The sequence below is a fragment of the Canis lupus genome, chromosome 27 (assembly GCF_048164855.1).
Source record: "Canis lupus baileyi chromosome 27, mCanLup2.hap1, whole genome shotgun sequence".
In the NCBI taxonomy this organism is placed as follows: domain Eukaryota; kingdom Metazoa; phylum Chordata; class Mammalia; order Carnivora; family Canidae; genus Canis; species Canis lupus.
This window is the reverse complement of record NC_132864.1, coordinates 38,671,795-38,689,924: the sequence shown is the minus strand read 5'-3', so window position 1 is coordinate 38,689,924 and position 18,130 is coordinate 38,671,795. Positions and strand designations below refer to the sequence as shown.

Here is an 18,130-nt window from a genome sequence, read left to right as displayed (position 1 = left end):
ATTATGTTGGTAGCCGTACACTAGAGGCAGTCAAGCATGTTATAGGTAAAGAAACTGAGGCCCAGAAAGTGTGAGGTGACTTGACTTAGGTCATCTGGCATTCAGGTAGTAGGCAGAGCTGTGGTCATGACCCCCTTGTGGCTGCTTAACTAACACGCAATGAAGGCAAACTAATATAGGAAGGTTTCACCCATCCGGTACACAAATAGTGAAGCACAAAAAAGAAGACTGGGAAAAGCAAGGGGAAAAAAGTATTCACAAAGCCATTAAGGAGGAAAAAAAAGCCTTAGATCTATAATTGTACCTTTTTCTTGAATCTCCAAGGCCTGGCACATTCCCAAAAGGACATGCAAAACCTGCAAAAGTGCTTCTAAAATCTGTAATAGCCAAGGAAACAGAAAAGATAAACTTATAAACAAAATCAGAGAAGTATCACAAAATTCATTCAGAATTAGAAGGAGCTTTAGACATTATCTTGTCCAAACCCAGGTCTGATACATAAGTCCCCAAATGATAGCTTGACAGCTGTGCCAAATGGCCAATTGGCTGAACTTCCAGGGACAGAAACCAGCCCTCCTGGGTTGGTCCAGAGTGCCTCCTAACTCTGGCCAATATTGTCCTCTGGAGCTTGTGACCCCTGGCTCTTAGAGCCACTCCTTTCTCCATATTCTAGAAACGGGTATTAGGCCCCCAAAGCTCTTTTCATGGCAAATATCCCCAGTTGTTTTAATCTATTCCTTAGGTTTACATATCCTTTATGACGCTGAGTGCCTGCTTCTGATTTCACAGCAGTCCCATGTTTCATAAACAGTATCGAATTGTGCTGCTCAGGAAAATACATTAATATTCCAGGGATGTTGGAAACCACCCTAAGTAATCACCACACTCAAAACAGATTCTAGACTTCCATGTACATGACATCAGCTTATCGGCAGCCACTTCACTCTGCTGGCTCAATGAGCTTACCGATACAAAAAAGACTTGAGGGATCCCTGGGTGGCGCAGCGGTTTAGCGCCTGCCTTTGGCCCAGGGCGTGATCCTGGAGACCCGGGATCGAATCCCATGTCGGGCTCCCGGTGCATGGAGCCTGCTTCTCCCTCTGCCTGTGTCTCTGCCTCTCTCTCTCTCTCTGTGTGTGACTATCATAAATAAATAAAAATTAAAAAAAAATTAAAAAAAAAAGACTTGAATCTTTTTTATGCCTCTACTGATGCTGCTGGTATTTTTTGCCTGTCATTGATTCCTACCAAAGCTCAGGGGCTTAGCTGAACTTAGGCCAGTTCATCATACTGGCCTCTGATTCCCAGTGTTGTGTCATCTAAAAACGAAACCATCTTGTTTTCTGAATCTTCATTGATGGCCCTGGCTCCTTTTGCTTCAATGGTAGGGGGATAGACTAAGGGAGGCTTCTGCTGGGCTGGCACACCTGTCACCCTCTGGGGTGGTCCTTCAGGCAGCTCCACAAAATTTCTAAATTATTTTGGTCCTCGGCCCATATTCCAGATCCAGGATGTCACGAGGGGTGTTTGTCTAATGCTTTGATGAAGATCAACTAGACTACATCTACCTTATTTTCCCTCACTACCAGTCTTGGAAACCCCAGGCAAAGAGAAAAGAATAAAACTGGCCTCCTATGACATTTTCCTAATCAAGGTAAATTTCTGACATTTTGCTAATGTTAAATGATGCTGAATAACATATGAAGACTTGAAAAGCGAGACTTTCTCCATTTTGTGCATTAAAGTTAGGCCATCATCTTTAGTACTGACGTTTTGATAAATTTTATAGAAGAGCCCTTAACTTATAGCTTGCTAACTTCTGAAATAATGATATACAATTCTAATATATCTAGTTATCTCTTTGGCCAACCTTCAAATAAAGAAACTAAACTAAGAAAGAAGGATGGAAAAGACTGTTAATGGCAGAAATACTGACAGCAGAATTTATAGTTTGGTTAAGGAGAGAAATTTTAAAAATTAAAAAACAGATACAAGAATTCAAAAGCACAGCTAGCTGGGAATGTTTAACATATAGACAGGCAACCATGCCTTCCTTGGCAGGAACTGAGGATAGCGGCATATACAAACTGATTTTCAAAATAAAACATGTGACTAAGAAAAAGTTGAGGTTATGACTGTATTCTTTGTTTAAAGAGGAAAAGAGTACAGAAGCATTTACGTAACATTTCAACAAAATAAACTAAAACTAAAAAAATCTGGGCACTTAAAATCTGGGTGTAATTTCAACTACCTAGATAATTCCCTTCTATGAATGACTTCAATCCCCAGTGGGGGGATCCCTGGGTGGCGCAGCGGTTTAGCGCCTGCCTTTGGCTCAGGGCGTGATCCTGGAGACCCAGGATCAAATCCCACATCAGGCTCCCAGTGCATGGAGCCTGCTTCTCCCTCTGCCTGTGTCTCTGCCTCTCTCTCTCTCTCTGTGACTATCGTAAAAAAAAAAAAAAAAAAAAAAAAAATCCCCAGCGGAGTGAAGCCTGGGTGGCTCAGCAGTCTGGCGCCTGCCTTCCACCCAGGGCATGATCCTGGAGACCCAGGATCAAGTCCCATGTCAGGCTCCCTGCATGAAGCCTGCTTTTCTCTCTCTCTGCCTCTCTCTGCCTGTGTCTCTGCCTCTCTCTCTGTATCTCTCATTAATAAATAAATAAAATCTTTAAAAAAAAAAATCCCCAATGGAGAGTCAGGAAAGTGAGCTGCATCTGCTTTTTGCTGCTTACCTCACAGGGCTATGGGGAAAGCTGGATGAGACAAGAATCAAGAGGTTACTGGGTAACCTGGAAAGTACTACAAGTAAGTACTGAACATTTCTTAGGTATGTTTGTACAAAAAAAATCAACCAAAACAACCCAATCACTTCAAAATTTTTTTACTCTTTTCGTTACTTTGGGACTCTTTTTGATTGCAGAGAAATGCACTCCAGTTCACCACACACTTACCTCATCCCTAAGTGAGGGGTCCCTATAAGCCACATCAGACAGCAAAGTGACCAAGCAGAAGCTGAAGCTCTCTGCAACTGGAAGGGTGGCTGGAAGGCACACAGACACAAGTCAGATCATTACCACTGAGACACAGGGCCACACCTCCGGGCCACCTGATTCACTAAGTCCCCTCTCTCACAGCGCCTGCCAACGGACCAGTCTACAGGGATGGCTGTTATCAATGAAGTGAACCTCCAAAGAAGAGATACGGGCCCAACAGGTTTCCTAAGAAATACGCCTAACTTTTCTTTTAATAAAATGTTTTGGTTCAATAAACTTAAATATTTCTGAGCCAATTTATAGTTTGAGATTATAGTTTCTCCCCACATTGACAGACTCTATTTTTTTATTCCTGATCTAAATTTCTACCCAGGGTGAGAAGCCAATCCTAATAGAGTAGAAGAGATGGTACATGGAGGCTAACTGTCAAATACCAATTACTACTTTAAATTAAATATTTATATTTCTTTTTTGCTTTATTTTGACAAACGGAGAAAACTCTAATAAGAACTTCCAAAGATTTACTGCTCTATTCCTAATAGGTTTTTAAGCCCTTCCACTACCAATCTCCTCATGGGGAGGTTCTCAGGAGCATGGCTTCAAGGTTGGGAAGGGATCACTGAACCTAAAAGACCAAAGCTTCTATGGCGTGCACTTTAAAAATGTCAGAATCACTGCTGTGTAAGTCCCATCGCTATTGAATATTTAATCAATTTTGAATGTTGAATATTTAACCAAGAATAGAGACCTATCCACTATTTTATGATCTATTCATAGTACATGGCAGAAGACTGTTACATGTTTACATTTGTATCTATGATTTTAAAATGCAGCTCTAGGTCCTTTGTAAACTTGAGTGTGATCAGAATCACCTGGAGGCTTGTTAAAATGCAGACTGCCAGCTTTTCCTAGCCCTAGAGTTCTAATTCAGAAGCTCTGATGTGGGAACCAAGAATCTGCATTTCTGACAAGTTGCCTGGTGACACTGATGCTGCTGGTCCTGGATGGACTTTGAGAACTAATCCTCTAGAATTTAAAAAGCATAAATCATACTGCCTTAATAAAAAAATAAAAGAATGACATGTTACCAGCTAAGTGGAAATTTATTTATCTCTAACAATGTTTCATATAGTGCTAAAAACTTTCACCCTGATGAGGAGTTACATACATAGAAGTGATACTTGTTTTGAAAGAAAAGAAAACAGAATCAATCTACTGATACTCTACTTCTCCCCAAATTAAGTGGTGGACAGAAATGTTTGACTTTTTAGCAATGCTTTCTATTTCATCTGTAGTCCTTTAGGGTGGGAGGATGGGCAAAATAGGGAAAGGGGATTAAAAGGTACAAATTTCCAGCTCTAAAACAAAGAAGGCATAGGGACAGAATGCACAACATAGGGAATATTGGTGACAGACTGACAGACGGTAACTAGATTTATCATTATGATCATTTTGTAAGGTGTATAAACTTCCAATCGCTATGTTGTATGTCTGGAACTAATATAATATTGTGTGTCAGCTACATTTCAATAAAAAAATTATAGTCCTTTAAATTCCAGGATACATGCATAATTTGGGATCTGCCAGTTTTAGCCACAGTAGGTTACCAGAAATGATGAAACCCAAAGGACAAGAGAACAGCATGAGAACAGCAAAACCCATCTTTAGCAAGCTGAGCCCACCCAACAAATTAGGGTCATGCCACCAATGAAAATGACAAGGGCCTTCTCTATAGGCACCAACCTGCTGCTATATCCGAAAGTGGGCCTCAGGCCTCACAGAGGGAGATTACAAGAAAACTTTGGTTTTCAGGGTCCTGATCTCTAAAGCTCTAATGATCTCTAAATAAGTTCCAAACAGATGTTGGAGTCTTGGGTTAATCAATAAATGAGAACATTAGTTTTACAAGTGCTTATTATTAGCACAATGCCTGGCACACAGTGGACTTACATATCATTTTTAAAGGTATAAAATTTAATTAAAACTCAACAACAGCAACAAAATGATAAACTATTTATAGTGAACATGGTGTTCAAGTCTTGGACATTCATCTCACCCTTCCTTTTTCAGCAGCAGCAATATAATTTGGAGAACTGGATTCACTTCAGGAGTAAGCCTATTCATCTAAGGGCTCAGGGATGGGCAAGGGACCCAATTCTGGCAAAAAGACATGAGAAAAGGTTCCTAAAGGTCTCCAAGTTCCTGCTCACTCCCAAAGTGCAATGCAAAGCCAGTTTTCTCAGCCTGGCCCTCACACCCCCCCCCCCTCAGCCAAAGGCTCTAGACAACAATGAGTAAGCACAGCCCACGCTACCACAGGCAGACAGCTATCTCAAAGCCAAGGGTGGAACAAACTCGAAACATTGTACTGACACATTATTATGATTAAACACTTGATCCTACAGACTGTGGGCATGCATGCTCTTCCCTGAATTCAGAGAAAACGTACAAAATTACCTCTGCCTTTCCGAGCTGTGCTTTCTTCTACCCAATACACTTTTGGAAGACCTTTAAGCAGTCGAAGAAGGTAAGGAACCACAGAATCTTTGTGCTTAAAAACAAAACAAAACAAAAAAATTATGTTCAATACAACGTGTGGCTGGTAGCTTTTTAGTACTAAGCCCAAAGTAAAGCATACACATCCTAATCATCTCAAAGATGGATGTTCGCATGACATAGCACCATTCCTGTTTCCATGTGGCAGCAGCAGGTGGCACCCAGAGGTTATTCTATCAGCCTGAAGCAAAGGTGCTAAGGAAGGGCTAAAACCCACCCTTCTGCTGCTGGCTAAATGTTCAACCTGGCTCTGGCCTCCTCTGGGGACTCGGCCCCCATGATGGCCTCTCCAGAAGAAGGTACATGTGCACACACTCTTAAAACTGCCTTCAGTAAGGCAGCCCTGGTGGCTCAGCGGTTTAGCGCCGCCTTCAGTCCAGGGTGCAACCCACACACCCCGGGACCCAGGATCAGTCCAACCCACACATCCCGGGACCCGGGATCAAGCTCCACGTCGGGCTTCCTGCGTGGAGCCTGCTTCTCCCTCTGCCTGTGTCTCTGCCTCTCTCTCATTCTGTGTCTCTATGAATAAATAAAATTTAAAAATGTTAAAAAAAAAAAAAACGCCTTCAGTAAAAGTGTCAGAGAGCCCACAAACCCTTCACTGGGCCCCAGGATCAGATCCTCTACACTGAGGGAAGCTCACAGCCACAAGTTTCTTTCTTTCTTTCTTTCTTTCTTTCTTTCTTTCTTTCTTTCTTTCTTTCTTTCTTTCTTTCTTTCTTTTTTTTATTTATGATAGTCACAGAGAGAGAGAGAGGCAGAGACATAGGCAGAAGAAGCAGGCTCCATGCACCGGGAGCCTGATGTGGGATTCGATCCCGGGTCTCCAGGATCGCACCCTGGGCCAAAGGCAGGCGCCAAACTGCTGCGCCACCCAGGGATCCCAGCCACAGGTTTCTAAACTTGGTGATGCTTCTGTTATTCATGGCCCTTGTCCTCTTTCTTTTTTGTTTTAATTTTCTGTTACATGTTTCCTTTTGCTTTTCTCAAATTGATCAACAGACTTTATAGCCATCATTAGCCAATACAAAAACTACTTTCTTCTAGTTTCCAAACTAGCCAGTTGACATGTAACTGTAATCTTCCATGATTGGCTCTTTTGGTTGTTTCACTAGTGACATTGAAAACATGGCTCCAAATTCTGTGACACTTCTTCCACGGAAAGGTGGAGCCATATTCACCTCTCCTGGAAAACGAGCTGCCTTACTGACTTGCTTCTGGTGTTTTTAAAAGTACAGTTGACTCTTGAACAACACAGGTCTGAAGTACATCTGGTTCATTTATATATGAACTTTTTTTTTTACAGTACTATAAATGTATTTTCTCTTCCTTATGGTCTTCTTAATAACATTTTCTTTTCTCTAGCTTACTTTATTGTTTTTCGTAAGGCTTCTGGTCAGCAGTAGGCTATTAGTAGCTAAGTTTTGGGGGAATCAAAAGTTATACGTGGATATTCAACTGCACAGGGGATAGGTGCCCCTAAACCCTATGTTGTTCAAAGGTCAACTGTAGGGGGATCCCTGGGTAGCTCAGTGGTTTAGCGCCTGCCTTTGGCCTAGGGCGTGATCCTGGAGTCCCGGAATCAAGTCCTGGTTCGAGCTCCCTGCATGGAGCCTGCTTCTCCCTCTGCCTGTGTCTCTGCCTCTCTGTGTGTGTGTCTTTCATGAATAAATTAAAAAAAAAAAAAAAACAACTTTAAAACAAAAAAACAAAAACAAACTGTAGTTTTTTGTTTTTCAAAAACAACTATAGTTTAAGAAACTGACCTCCCAGGTTAAAGAAGGCAGTGCAGCATCCATCTGCCTTTTTCTCAGGACATATATCCTTGGGACCCAGACATTACATTGTGACAAAGTGACACAGGCCAGGCCACATGGAGATGTCATGTACCTAGGAGTGCTCTGGCTGAGAGCCCTAGCTTAGGTCCCAGCCAAGAGCCAGGATCAACCCACACACGTGCATGAACAAGACTTCAGGTGATTCCAGCCCCTAGCCTTCAAGCCACTTGAGGTGACACTGAATGGAGCAGAGACAGTGACTCTTTTGTGCTCAGTCTAAATTGCAGATCCATGAGAAAAAAACCCAAAACAATAACCAACCTGTTGTATTAAGCCACCAAATTTTGGGGTAGTTTGTTACACCACAACAGATAACCACAACAAATAGAGAACTTTCTTTAGCAAAAACAAAACATTTCCTCCAAATCAGCTAAAGGAGCTGGCTACATCTGTCCAGGATCCCAATGTACAAAACTCTGAAGGATATGTAAGGCATGGCTCCCTACAGAGAAAGTGACCCCAGGTGTTCTCTCCTGTATAGCCCTTTATGGCTTTTATACATGTAGTAAACTACTTCTGCTACTCTGGCCACAGCTGCTGCCAGGGCAGCACAGTGACTGCACATGGAGGCCAGGACCACAGCCCATCCTGGATGGAGGCGGGGAACATCAACACCCGGTGAACCAAGAGAAAGCTGGTCCCTAGGGCTCAGGGCTCAGAGGGCTGGTGAAGACTGATGGGCTGCTCTCCTGGTGTCGGGGAAGCCAATGGCTTCCTGGAAGCAATGGCAGACTACATGGCTCAGGGAACATAAGTTGCTACCCCAGGTCCTGCCAATCCTGACCAAGAACCCAAATTATACCACCAAAGGTAATTTGTATTTGTCTCTTCCTTGCCACCCTAAAAAACCTACCACAAATATTAGGAACTTACAGATAAATTTATTAAGTAATATGTTTGCCAGATATTTTCGATTATACATATTTGAATAGGAGTTCCTCATATAGATTATTTTAAAAATTATTTTCCTCCCTTTATATTTAAATTTATTTATTTATTTTAAAAGATTTTATTTATCTTTTTGACAAAGATAGGGAGAGCCAGAGACCACAAGTGGGGGGAATGGCAGAGGGAGACAGAGAAATAGACTTCTGGCCGAGCAGGGAGTGCGATACAGTGCTCTATCCCAGGACCCCAGGATCATGACCAGAGCCAAGGGCAGATGCTTAACTGATGGAGCCACACAGGCACCCCTTTATATTTAAATTTAAATAGGACTTTGCAAATAGAAAAGTAGAAATGGTTTTCTTTCTTTTCACATCTATAAATAAATAGGAAGAATAATTAAATACATCTAATTTTGGTGTTTCATGAGGCCTTCGTCAAACAATCTAATTTTCAAAATACCACTCTAAAATTAAAATGCTTATTTTTTCTTTTTTTTAAATGCTTATTTTTTCAAATGTATACTCTGTCAAAAAATATTAATCTTTACTAAAGTTAAATTTCCAGGACACATATTTTTAGATAAATAAAAATTCAAATATCTAACATCTTTATTTTCCTAACATAGCATGATTAAATATGAAATTAAAAGTGATTTTTGATAATGACAAAAATAAACAAATAATAGATTCTGTATTCAGTGACTACCCATTTGCTTCAATTAAACTTGGGAAATTCTAAAAAAAAAAAAAAAAAAAAGCCACATCATTTTTTGTTGGAGCCACAACAACACAACACTGATTTTTAAATTACCTCTAAAAGACACATTAACATGTAATCTAAAACTTATTTTATATCTATCATGGTTTTTAAGATTTTTTTTTTTTAATTTTTAGGGATGCCTGAGTGGCTTAGTTGGTTAAGCATCCGCCTTCCACACAGGATCATGATCCTGGGGTCCTGGGATCAAGCACCACTTCCAGCTTCCAGCTCCCTGCTCAGTGGGGAGTCTCCTTCTCCCACGCTCTCCTCCTCTCCCCCCACTTGTGATTTTTTTTTTTTCTATCTCTCAAATAAAAGAAACAAATGTTTTTTTTAAAAAAAGATTTTTTTAGGGATGCCTAGGTGGCTCAGCAGTTGAGTGTCTGCCTTTGGCTCAGGGAGTAATCCTGGAGTCCCCGGATCAAGTCCCACATCAGGGTCCCTGCATGGAGCCTGCTTCTCCCTCTATGTCTCTACCTCTCTCTCTCTCTCTGTGTCTCCCATGAATAAATAAATAAAATCTTTTAAAAAATAAATAAATAAAATTTTAAAAATTCTTTAAAATTTTTAAGTAATCTCTACACCCAACATGGGGCTTGAACTTACAACCCTGAGATCAAGAATCACATGCTCCACTGACTGCACCAGCCAGGCGCCCCTATATCTATCATAGTTCTAAAAAAGATCATATCATGTCAAAATTATCTCAACGAACACTATCCTTTTGGAAGGAAAAAAAAATGGTTACTCTGAGTCTGACCAATGAACATTTGACCTCATTATTTTTTTTTTTTAACATTTGACCTTGAAAATCAAGTCCACTCTGGAGGGCACACAATTACTTCACAAAACATTTTAATTAACTTTCTGGCAAAACAAAACACCACAAAAACCAAAAACCACTTTATTTTAACAACTTAATTATTCACACAATTCAAAAAACAAAATGTCCTAAGAGGGTGTACATTAATTATATTAATTAAATTATTCCCACATGTTGCACCCACTCTGCCTCACCATCACTAACCACTTTTATTAGGTTCATATGCATTCTTCTAGTACTGCTTCAGGTAAATATAATCACGTACAAATTTAAATTCTAATTACACTCCTTTTACACTGCAGAAACACTTTTGATGTAATAAAGACTTACTTGAAGATCAGATTCAATGAGGAAAATGCCCAATGCGATCACTGCATCTCTCCGTCTTTCATCCAATTGGAAGATCCCATGGAAGTCTACTGGACACATACAAAGCAGCTTTTGGACCTAGAAAATGATACCAACAACAACAAAAACTCATAGATTAAAAAATATATAAGCCCATATTCAGAACATAGGACATAAACTAGTAGCATAAAATCCCAGTAAGTCTACATAACCATAAGTCATTTTTTTCCAATTCAATAATCATAGAAAGATCATCTCCAGCTTCTGAAATGATCATACACATGCTCGTAAAACATATATGCACTGAGGAACCAGGACCAAGAGTTAAAATAATGCATACATGGAGGAGGTCAAGCACAATAGCTAATGTCTGCAATTCAGAGTCAGAACAGTCACCAGTCTCTGCTGCTCAGTGGTGCCCAAGAGGCTTACCCAAACCTACCTATAGTCACAGTGCTTCCAGAAGGATTCTTTAAAAGATAAAATGTGTGTACAGCACTTAGGACTATGCACAGTATGTACTAGGTGCTCAACAAACAGTATCTGTTGTTACTGGATATACCATTAGAGTGGCTAGCAGAAACAAATGGACAATAAGTCAGCAATTTACTAAATATATGTAAAAATTTGAATTTTTTCAAAACAATCGTAAATGTCTAATATAAAGGAACTAAAAATCTGGATTTATTATGACTAGGAATTAGGTGATGCCAATCTTGAAAATCCCTGCCACAAGAATCTCTGAGCAAACACACCAGGAGGCCCCAATATTGCTGTTCTATTAATGGACACAATGAGAAGTCTCTCATTGTCCTTCATATAGTCTGGTGGGATACTGTTGAGCTACCCAGGCATCCCCCTCCCCTTTTTTTTTCTGGTGGGATGTTTTAATGACAAAGGGCATTCCAGTGTAATGCTTGAGATTTGCCCTGAAAATATCAATCAATTACCATTGCAATTTTAAACAAGAAAGGATGTTTTAAAAGGGCAAATAAACAAGCCAGAAAGAGAAGCACCTTCTAACCTGAAGAGAGACAATATTCTTTGTTTCAGTAATTTTCCTCTTAGGAATGATTGTAAAGAAATAATTAGAGGGGTGCCTGGGCACCTCAGTGGTTGAGCATCTGCCTTTGGCTCAGGTCATGATCCCAGGGTCCCGGAATCAAGTCCCACATCAGGCTCCCCACAGGGAGCATGCTTCTCCCTCCACCTATGTCTCTGCCTCTCTTTCTGTGTGTCTCTCATGAATAAATAAATAAAATCTTTTAAAAAAGAGAGAGAGAAATAGGGGATCCCTGGGTGGCTCAGTGGTTTACTGCCTGCCTTTGGCCCAGGCGTGATCCTGGAGTCCCGGGATGGAGTCCCACGTCGGGCTCCTGGCATGGTGCCTGCTTCTCCCTCCTCCTATGTCTCTGCCTCTCTCTCTCTCTCTCTCTCTCTCTCTCTCTCTCTCTCATAAATAAATAAATAAATCTTTAAAAAAAAGAGAGAGAAATAATGAGAAATCTTCAGGCAAAGATTATGTAAATAAAATATTTTCATCACAGTCTTGTGTGTATCAGTTGAAAATCTGAAATAACCTAAATAACATTAGGAAAATAAATTATTACACCACTTGTTGAAACATTAGGTTAAGCTATGAAACTCTGATAGTCAACCAAATTTTTTTTAAGATTTTATTTATTTATTCATAGAGATACAGAGAGAGAGAGAGAGAGAGAGAGAGGCAGAGACACAGGCAGGGGGAGAAGCAGGCTCCATGCAGGAAGCCCGACGTGGGACTCAATCCAGGGTCTCCAGGATCACGCCCCAGGCTGCAGGCGGCGCTAAACCGCTGCGCCACCAGGGCTGCCCTCAACCAAATTTTTTAATAAAAACAATGCTTTCATAAAACTTGACCTAATAATACAGACATTAAAAATAATATTTTTCTAAGACTAAATAATGACATGAACAATGAATAATGACAGAATAATGTTTTAAATGTTCTATAAATTCATAAGAGGAATGATCTAAATTATGACAGAAAAAGTACTAGAAGAAAATACATCAAAATGTTGACAGTTATGAGAGGTAGAATGACCAGTGGTTTTATATTCCTTTTCTTTTTTTTAAGTGGGCTTCAAGCTTGAGGCCAACATGGGGCTTGAACTCACGACCCTGAGATCAAGACCTAAGCTGAGATCAAGTCAGACATAACCGACTGAGCCACTCAGGTGCCCTGAGGTTTTACATTTCTTTGTGCTTTTTTTTTTTTTTTAAAGATTTATTTATTTATTCATTATAGACATAGAGAGAGAGAAAGAGGCAGAGACACAGGAGGAGGGAGAAGCAGGCTCCATGCACCGGGAGCCTGACGTGGGATTCGATCCCGGGTCTCCAGGATCGCGCCCTGGGCCAAAGGCAGGCGCCAAACCGCTGCGCCACCCAGGGATCCCTTCTTTGTGCTTTTTAAATATTTGCCAAAACATGTTCTAGGAGAAAATGTTACAATCAGGGAAAACATGTAAGTTAAAAATACATACATATGGGGGAAAATCCATACTTTTATGATTAAATAGTTAAAAGAGCATAAAGTAACAGGCAAGAGAGGAATGGAAATATTAAATTCCCACTTTTCTTCAATGTCCCTCCATTTTACAGTCAGAGGGGAAAATAAAATACAAAGAGAGCTACAGACCAACCACAATAAAGTGATGGTTTCAGAGACTCCAGACTCTTCCACCAGTGAATCTCACATCCTGACAAAAAGAATAATCTCTCAAGAAACATCCCTATAAATAAGAAATCGAAGAAAGTGGACTTATAGCAGACTGAGTCAATGAGATCCAAAGAATGCTGATTGACCACCATGGAACCAAAGGGAGGAGTCTGAGGCCCTGTCAAAATCTACGTACTTTGTTCTGTGCAATACTTTACCAACACCTTGTTCAAACACACAGAAGATATACAATGCCACATACCTGACAGGTGAAGCTAATGTGCTACAAGATAAAATGGAAACTTGGAACTCCTCAAAATTGTCATAACCTCATTATTATATATAGAAAAAATATGACTGTACACAAAAAGATAACTCAATATCACCACATGCCAAATACATATACACTTAAGATTTTAAATATTTTTGCTCTCAGTCCTTTTCTCTGTCCCTAGAGATTGCAAGTCTTCTTACCTAAGGACTAGTAATCCTTTCTCTTGAAAATATTTATATAATATGTTGTACCTGCTTGGCTATTTAATAAGGTAAGATTGTTTTCTGTCTTTGCAATCTCTTAACAGATTGCTTGTGATGCACATCATGTCCTGGTTTAATGCTTATTCAATAACTACTACCTTCTGTGGAGAGGGCTTCTCTACTACCTTCGTGGAAAGCACTTGGGAAATTTTTTTTTTTTAATTTATTATTTTTTTTATTTTTTTTTATTTATGATAGTCACAGAGAGAGAGAGAGAGAGAGAGAGAGAGAGAGGCAGAGACACAGGCAGAGGGAGAAGCAGGCTCCATGCACCGGGAGCCCGACGTGGGATTCGATCCCGGGTCTCCAGGATCGCGCCCTGGGCCAAAGGCAGGCGCCAAACCGCTGCGCCACCCAGGGATCCCGCACTTGGGAAATTTTGTTGGGAATTATATTTCCCCAGCAATAGTGCCTGAAGGACTATTTTTAATGGGGTGATCAGAAAAGACCTAAGAAGGTGCCCATTAAAATGAGATCTGATTAAGAAGGAACCAGCCAGGACAAATCAGGCAAAAGCATTCTGGCAGAGGCCACTGGAGAGGCAGAATAATGGGAAAGAAAAAGTGGGGATGTATAGAAGTCCAAGTACGGGCAGAAACTGGGAGCCTGGTTTGTACTGTAATAGCAATAGAGCCAAGGTGGTGCACATTAAAAACCCCAGTTTAGAACTGAGGTTTGGAAGAATCCTTCTGGCCGCCGCATGAAAAATGCATTTGGGAGGACAAGAGTGAAACCACAGAGAGGTCAGGAGATGCTTCAGTAGGCCAGGCAAAGATGGTAATGATCAAAACAGACAGAAACAGTCCAGCTCAGGATGTTTCAGCGGAAGATTATAAGACTTGATGATGGACAACATGTGGAAGCGAGGGAAAGACTGGGTTGCCACTCGAAAAAGTACCTGAAGATGATGCAGGATGATGTGGGGTCTGAGAACTATTCCATACAAGAAGCAGTTAAGAAGCAACATTTAGCCTGGAGACAATAAGACTATAGATAAATACAACTGCTGTCTTCATGTATTTGAAGGGTTCCAGTAACGTCATCAGTAATATCTACCCCTATTTGTGCAACAGTTATTAGTGCATTTATCTGTCCACTAATCTGCAAGCTCCCGGGAGGCACAAAATCATCTCTTATCTTCGTATCTCTGTCTTCTACACTGGGGACAAGCGCTAAGACAGACACACTCACTCTCCCCCAGGATGCAGGCCTGCCTCTATTCTTAGTTTTTGCTCAGACTTCATTGGCCAGTGTGGCAGGTTCTCTTCTCAATCCAGGCTGCCAGCCTATTCTGGCACTTGCCCCAGAGGGGAGGCAAACCCCAAGGTCTCTTCATTTACATCAAGCATAAGAACTAGATTTCTCCTCACAGGGCAGATGTTCTGGATTGGGTTTCATTTCCTGTTTGCTTATTCCTTTCTTTTTTAGGCATTACACTCTGGAAACTAATACTCAGAGTGGATGTAAACATGAACTCTAGCAATATCCCAGGATAAGAATTCCCCATCAGGAACATGTTTAAACCCTGCTGCTCATGTAGCTGTCACCCTACCTGGTAGAGACATCTGAAGGCAGCACAATTTTTACCATTCTTGTCTCCATCTTAAATCCCCAGAGGAGCTCTGGGCTATTCTTTTTTTTTTTTTTTCTTTTTAAAGATTTTATTTATTTATTCATGAGAGACAGACAGAGAGAGAGAGAGAGAGAGAGAGAGAGAGAAGCAGAGACACAGGCAGAGGGAGAAGCAGGCTCCATGCAAAGAGCCCGATGTGGGACTCGATCCTAGGTCTCCAGGATCACACCCCAGGCTGCAGGCGGCGCTAAACCGCTGCGCCACGGGGCTGCCCAGCTTTGGGCTATTCTGACTTCAAACCTTCCTCTCTATCTCCACTTAATTAAAAATATATAAATAGAAATCATTTGTGACAATTTAAGATTACTCTAAAAGCTAGACACGCAGTTTTAAAATGTGAAGGAAAGATACCAAAAAGAACTAATAAACCACTTAGAGACCTACATAATAATTCAGGAATGCATGAACCACATCTGTGTGGCAGGCAGAACAATGGCCTGCCCAAAGATGTCTGTGTCCTAATTCCTGGAACCTGTGAGCATGTTACCTCCCATGGCAAATGGATGTAATTAGGTTGCAGATATAAACAGGTTAAAAGGACTTTGAACTGAAGAGATTATTCCAGATTATTTCAGTGAGACCAATGTACGGGAGAGGCAAAAGAGGAGGTGAGAGTGACAGGATGTGAGGGCTTGGCCCCACATTGCTGGTGTTGAAGATGGAAGAAGAGGCTATGATCGAGGAATGTAGGGATCTCTAGAAGCTATAATGGCAATGGTTGTCCCCTGGAGTCTCAAGGAAGGTATATAGCCCCGCCATCACCTCTTTAGTCCAGTGACACCAGTGTTGGGCTTCTAATCTATAGAACTGCAAAACAATAAATTAGTGTTGTTCTAAACCACTAAGTTTGGGCAGCCGAGGTGCTCAGTGGTTTAGCACCGCCTTCAGCTCAGGGCGTGATCCTAGAGACCCTGGATCGAGTTCCAGGTCAGGCTCCCTGCATGGAGCCTGCTTCTCCCTCTGCCTGTGTCTCTGTGCCTCTCTCTCTCTCTGTGTCTCTCATGAATAAATAAATAAAATCTTAAAAAAAAAAAAACCACTAAGTTTATGGTAATTTATTACAGCTACAATAGAAAACTAACACAATTGGTCATAGAATATTATACAAAACTCAAGACCTAGACTACCTATCCAGCAAGATATAAACATTACTAATCAGATTATAGGCAATACTTAATTCCATCTTTTTTTTTTCCCCTGTATTTTCCATTGGGAACATTGCTAATTAACTTTAGAATCAGAAATTTTTTTAAAAAAATTTAAATACTGCAAACAACTTTGCTATTAATGCATTTATCTATCTATTTATCTCTCTAACTGGGGGGTGGGGCAGGGGGAAGAGGCGAGAGAATCTCAACAGGCTCAGTGTAGAGCCTGATCCCACGACCCCAAGATCATAACCAGAGCCCAAAACACGAGTCAGACACTCAACCAAATGAGCCACCCAGGCACCCCAATGCATATCTTTTTTTTTTTTTTTTTAGTATTTTATTTATTTATTCATGAGAGACACAGAGAGAGAGACAGAGATAGAGGCAGAGACACAGGCAGAGGGAGAAGCAGGCCCCACACAGGAAGCCCGATGCGGGACTCGATCCCGGGTCCCCAGGACCACACCCCGGGCCGCAATGAGCCACCCAGGCACCCCAATATCTTATTTTTAAAAGGATGATAATATTTATACTCTGAAAGCTTGAAAAATAAGAGAAAAGTGTATAGAGTTTCAAAGAATATAATCTGGGTAATCCAAGAACAAAGAAGTAATGTAAAACTGAAAGAAAATCTAAGTCAAATAAGCTAAACAGATATCTTCTACAGACAACAGTCTTATAACTTCTTTAATTCCAACATCTCACTATCAGTAAATCAATTCCTATTTATTTATTTTTTAAAGATTCTTAATTAATTTCTATACCCATTGTGAGGTTCAAATTTACAACCCTGAGATCAAGAGTCACGTGCTTTACTAACTGAGCCCGCCAGGCACTCCAAAACAACTCCTATTTAACTACAACTTCCCAGAGAGTCTCAATTCAAGAAGAAAAGTTTTTCTGTTTTGAAGGAACAAGAGATGCAGCTATGCCAACCCTGACAAAGACACCTGTGGCTACATAACAACAGACATGGCAAAAAGTGAAGCAGGTAGCACCTGAAACAAGAGACTCGAGCATATAAAGTTTAAATTCACAAAATGGCCTTGAAAATATTTCACAGCTCTACGTGAATAAAACCAAACTTTTAAAATCACTCATTAGAAAAAAAAAAAAGGAAGGAAGGAAGGAAGGAAGGAAGGAAGGAAAGTAAGGAAAGAAAGAAAAGAAAGAAAAAAATTCACAGGACAAATGGAATTTAACACTGAGCTTTTCTTGGTGTAGTTTCTGTAAAAACATCTAGAATCCATGCGAGTTCTACTACTAGACTGAAATGACGTTCACCTGGGCTTCAGACCTGCGGCCCTCTAGTAACTCCCAAATGTACACAGAATTGGAGACGGAGAGCCAGAAGAAATTGCACATTTATCTGCCAAATGTCCCCTTTCAGGTAGATCATGTGTAATCTTATCCTTGTTTATAGGCTAGGCAACTAGGCCCAGATCGGTTAAGTACAAACTTAGACAACAGGCTCTTAACTAGACCCTCTCTCTGACTTTTGTCTCTCTCTACTCCAATATCACCACTGCGGGCCCACAACCTTCAACAGCTCCCCATCCCAGTGAACACTCAATTCACCCTCCCAACCTGGCAATGAAGGTCTTTCCTGATTTCCCCCCAAAACTGGCCCCAAATACAGTGCTTACTTCTCCCTGCCTGGCTTCTTCCATGTTCTTCACTCATCTGCGACATTTCGTTCGATCTGCCTATCTCCCTATAAAAATTCTACCCATCCAAGATCCATCTCAACTGTCTCCCACTTCTCAAAGCTTATCCAGACAGCAGCAATGTGCTATGATCTTTCCCACTGCATCTCCCAATAGCCCATCAAGAGCAATGTACTTGATAATTATCTTGAGATAATTATCTTTTTTTAAAAAAGATTTTATTTATTTAA

At 40.7% G+C, this 18,130-nt stretch overlaps 1 protein-coding gene across 1 annotated transcript in view; it reads right to left on the bottom strand.

The window, feature by feature from the left end:
* PI4KA (phosphatidylinositol 4-kinase alpha) overlaps window positions 1-18,130 on the bottom strand; it is a 118,768-nt gene that overhangs the window by 87,919 nt on the left and 12,719 nt on the right. Inside the window, exons 2-5 of the mRNA XM_072803635.1 lie at window positions 10,194-10,310; window positions 5,454-5,547; window positions 2,955-3,043; window positions 305-377 (exon numbers count right to left, since the gene is read on the bottom strand). Coding sequence (XP_072659736.1) covers window positions 305-377; window positions 2,955-3,043; window positions 5,454-5,547; window positions 10,194-10,310 — 373 coding nt within the window. The remainder of the gene's footprint in view (window positions 1-304; window positions 378-2,954; window positions 3,044-5,453; window positions 5,548-10,193; window positions 10,311-18,130) is intronic.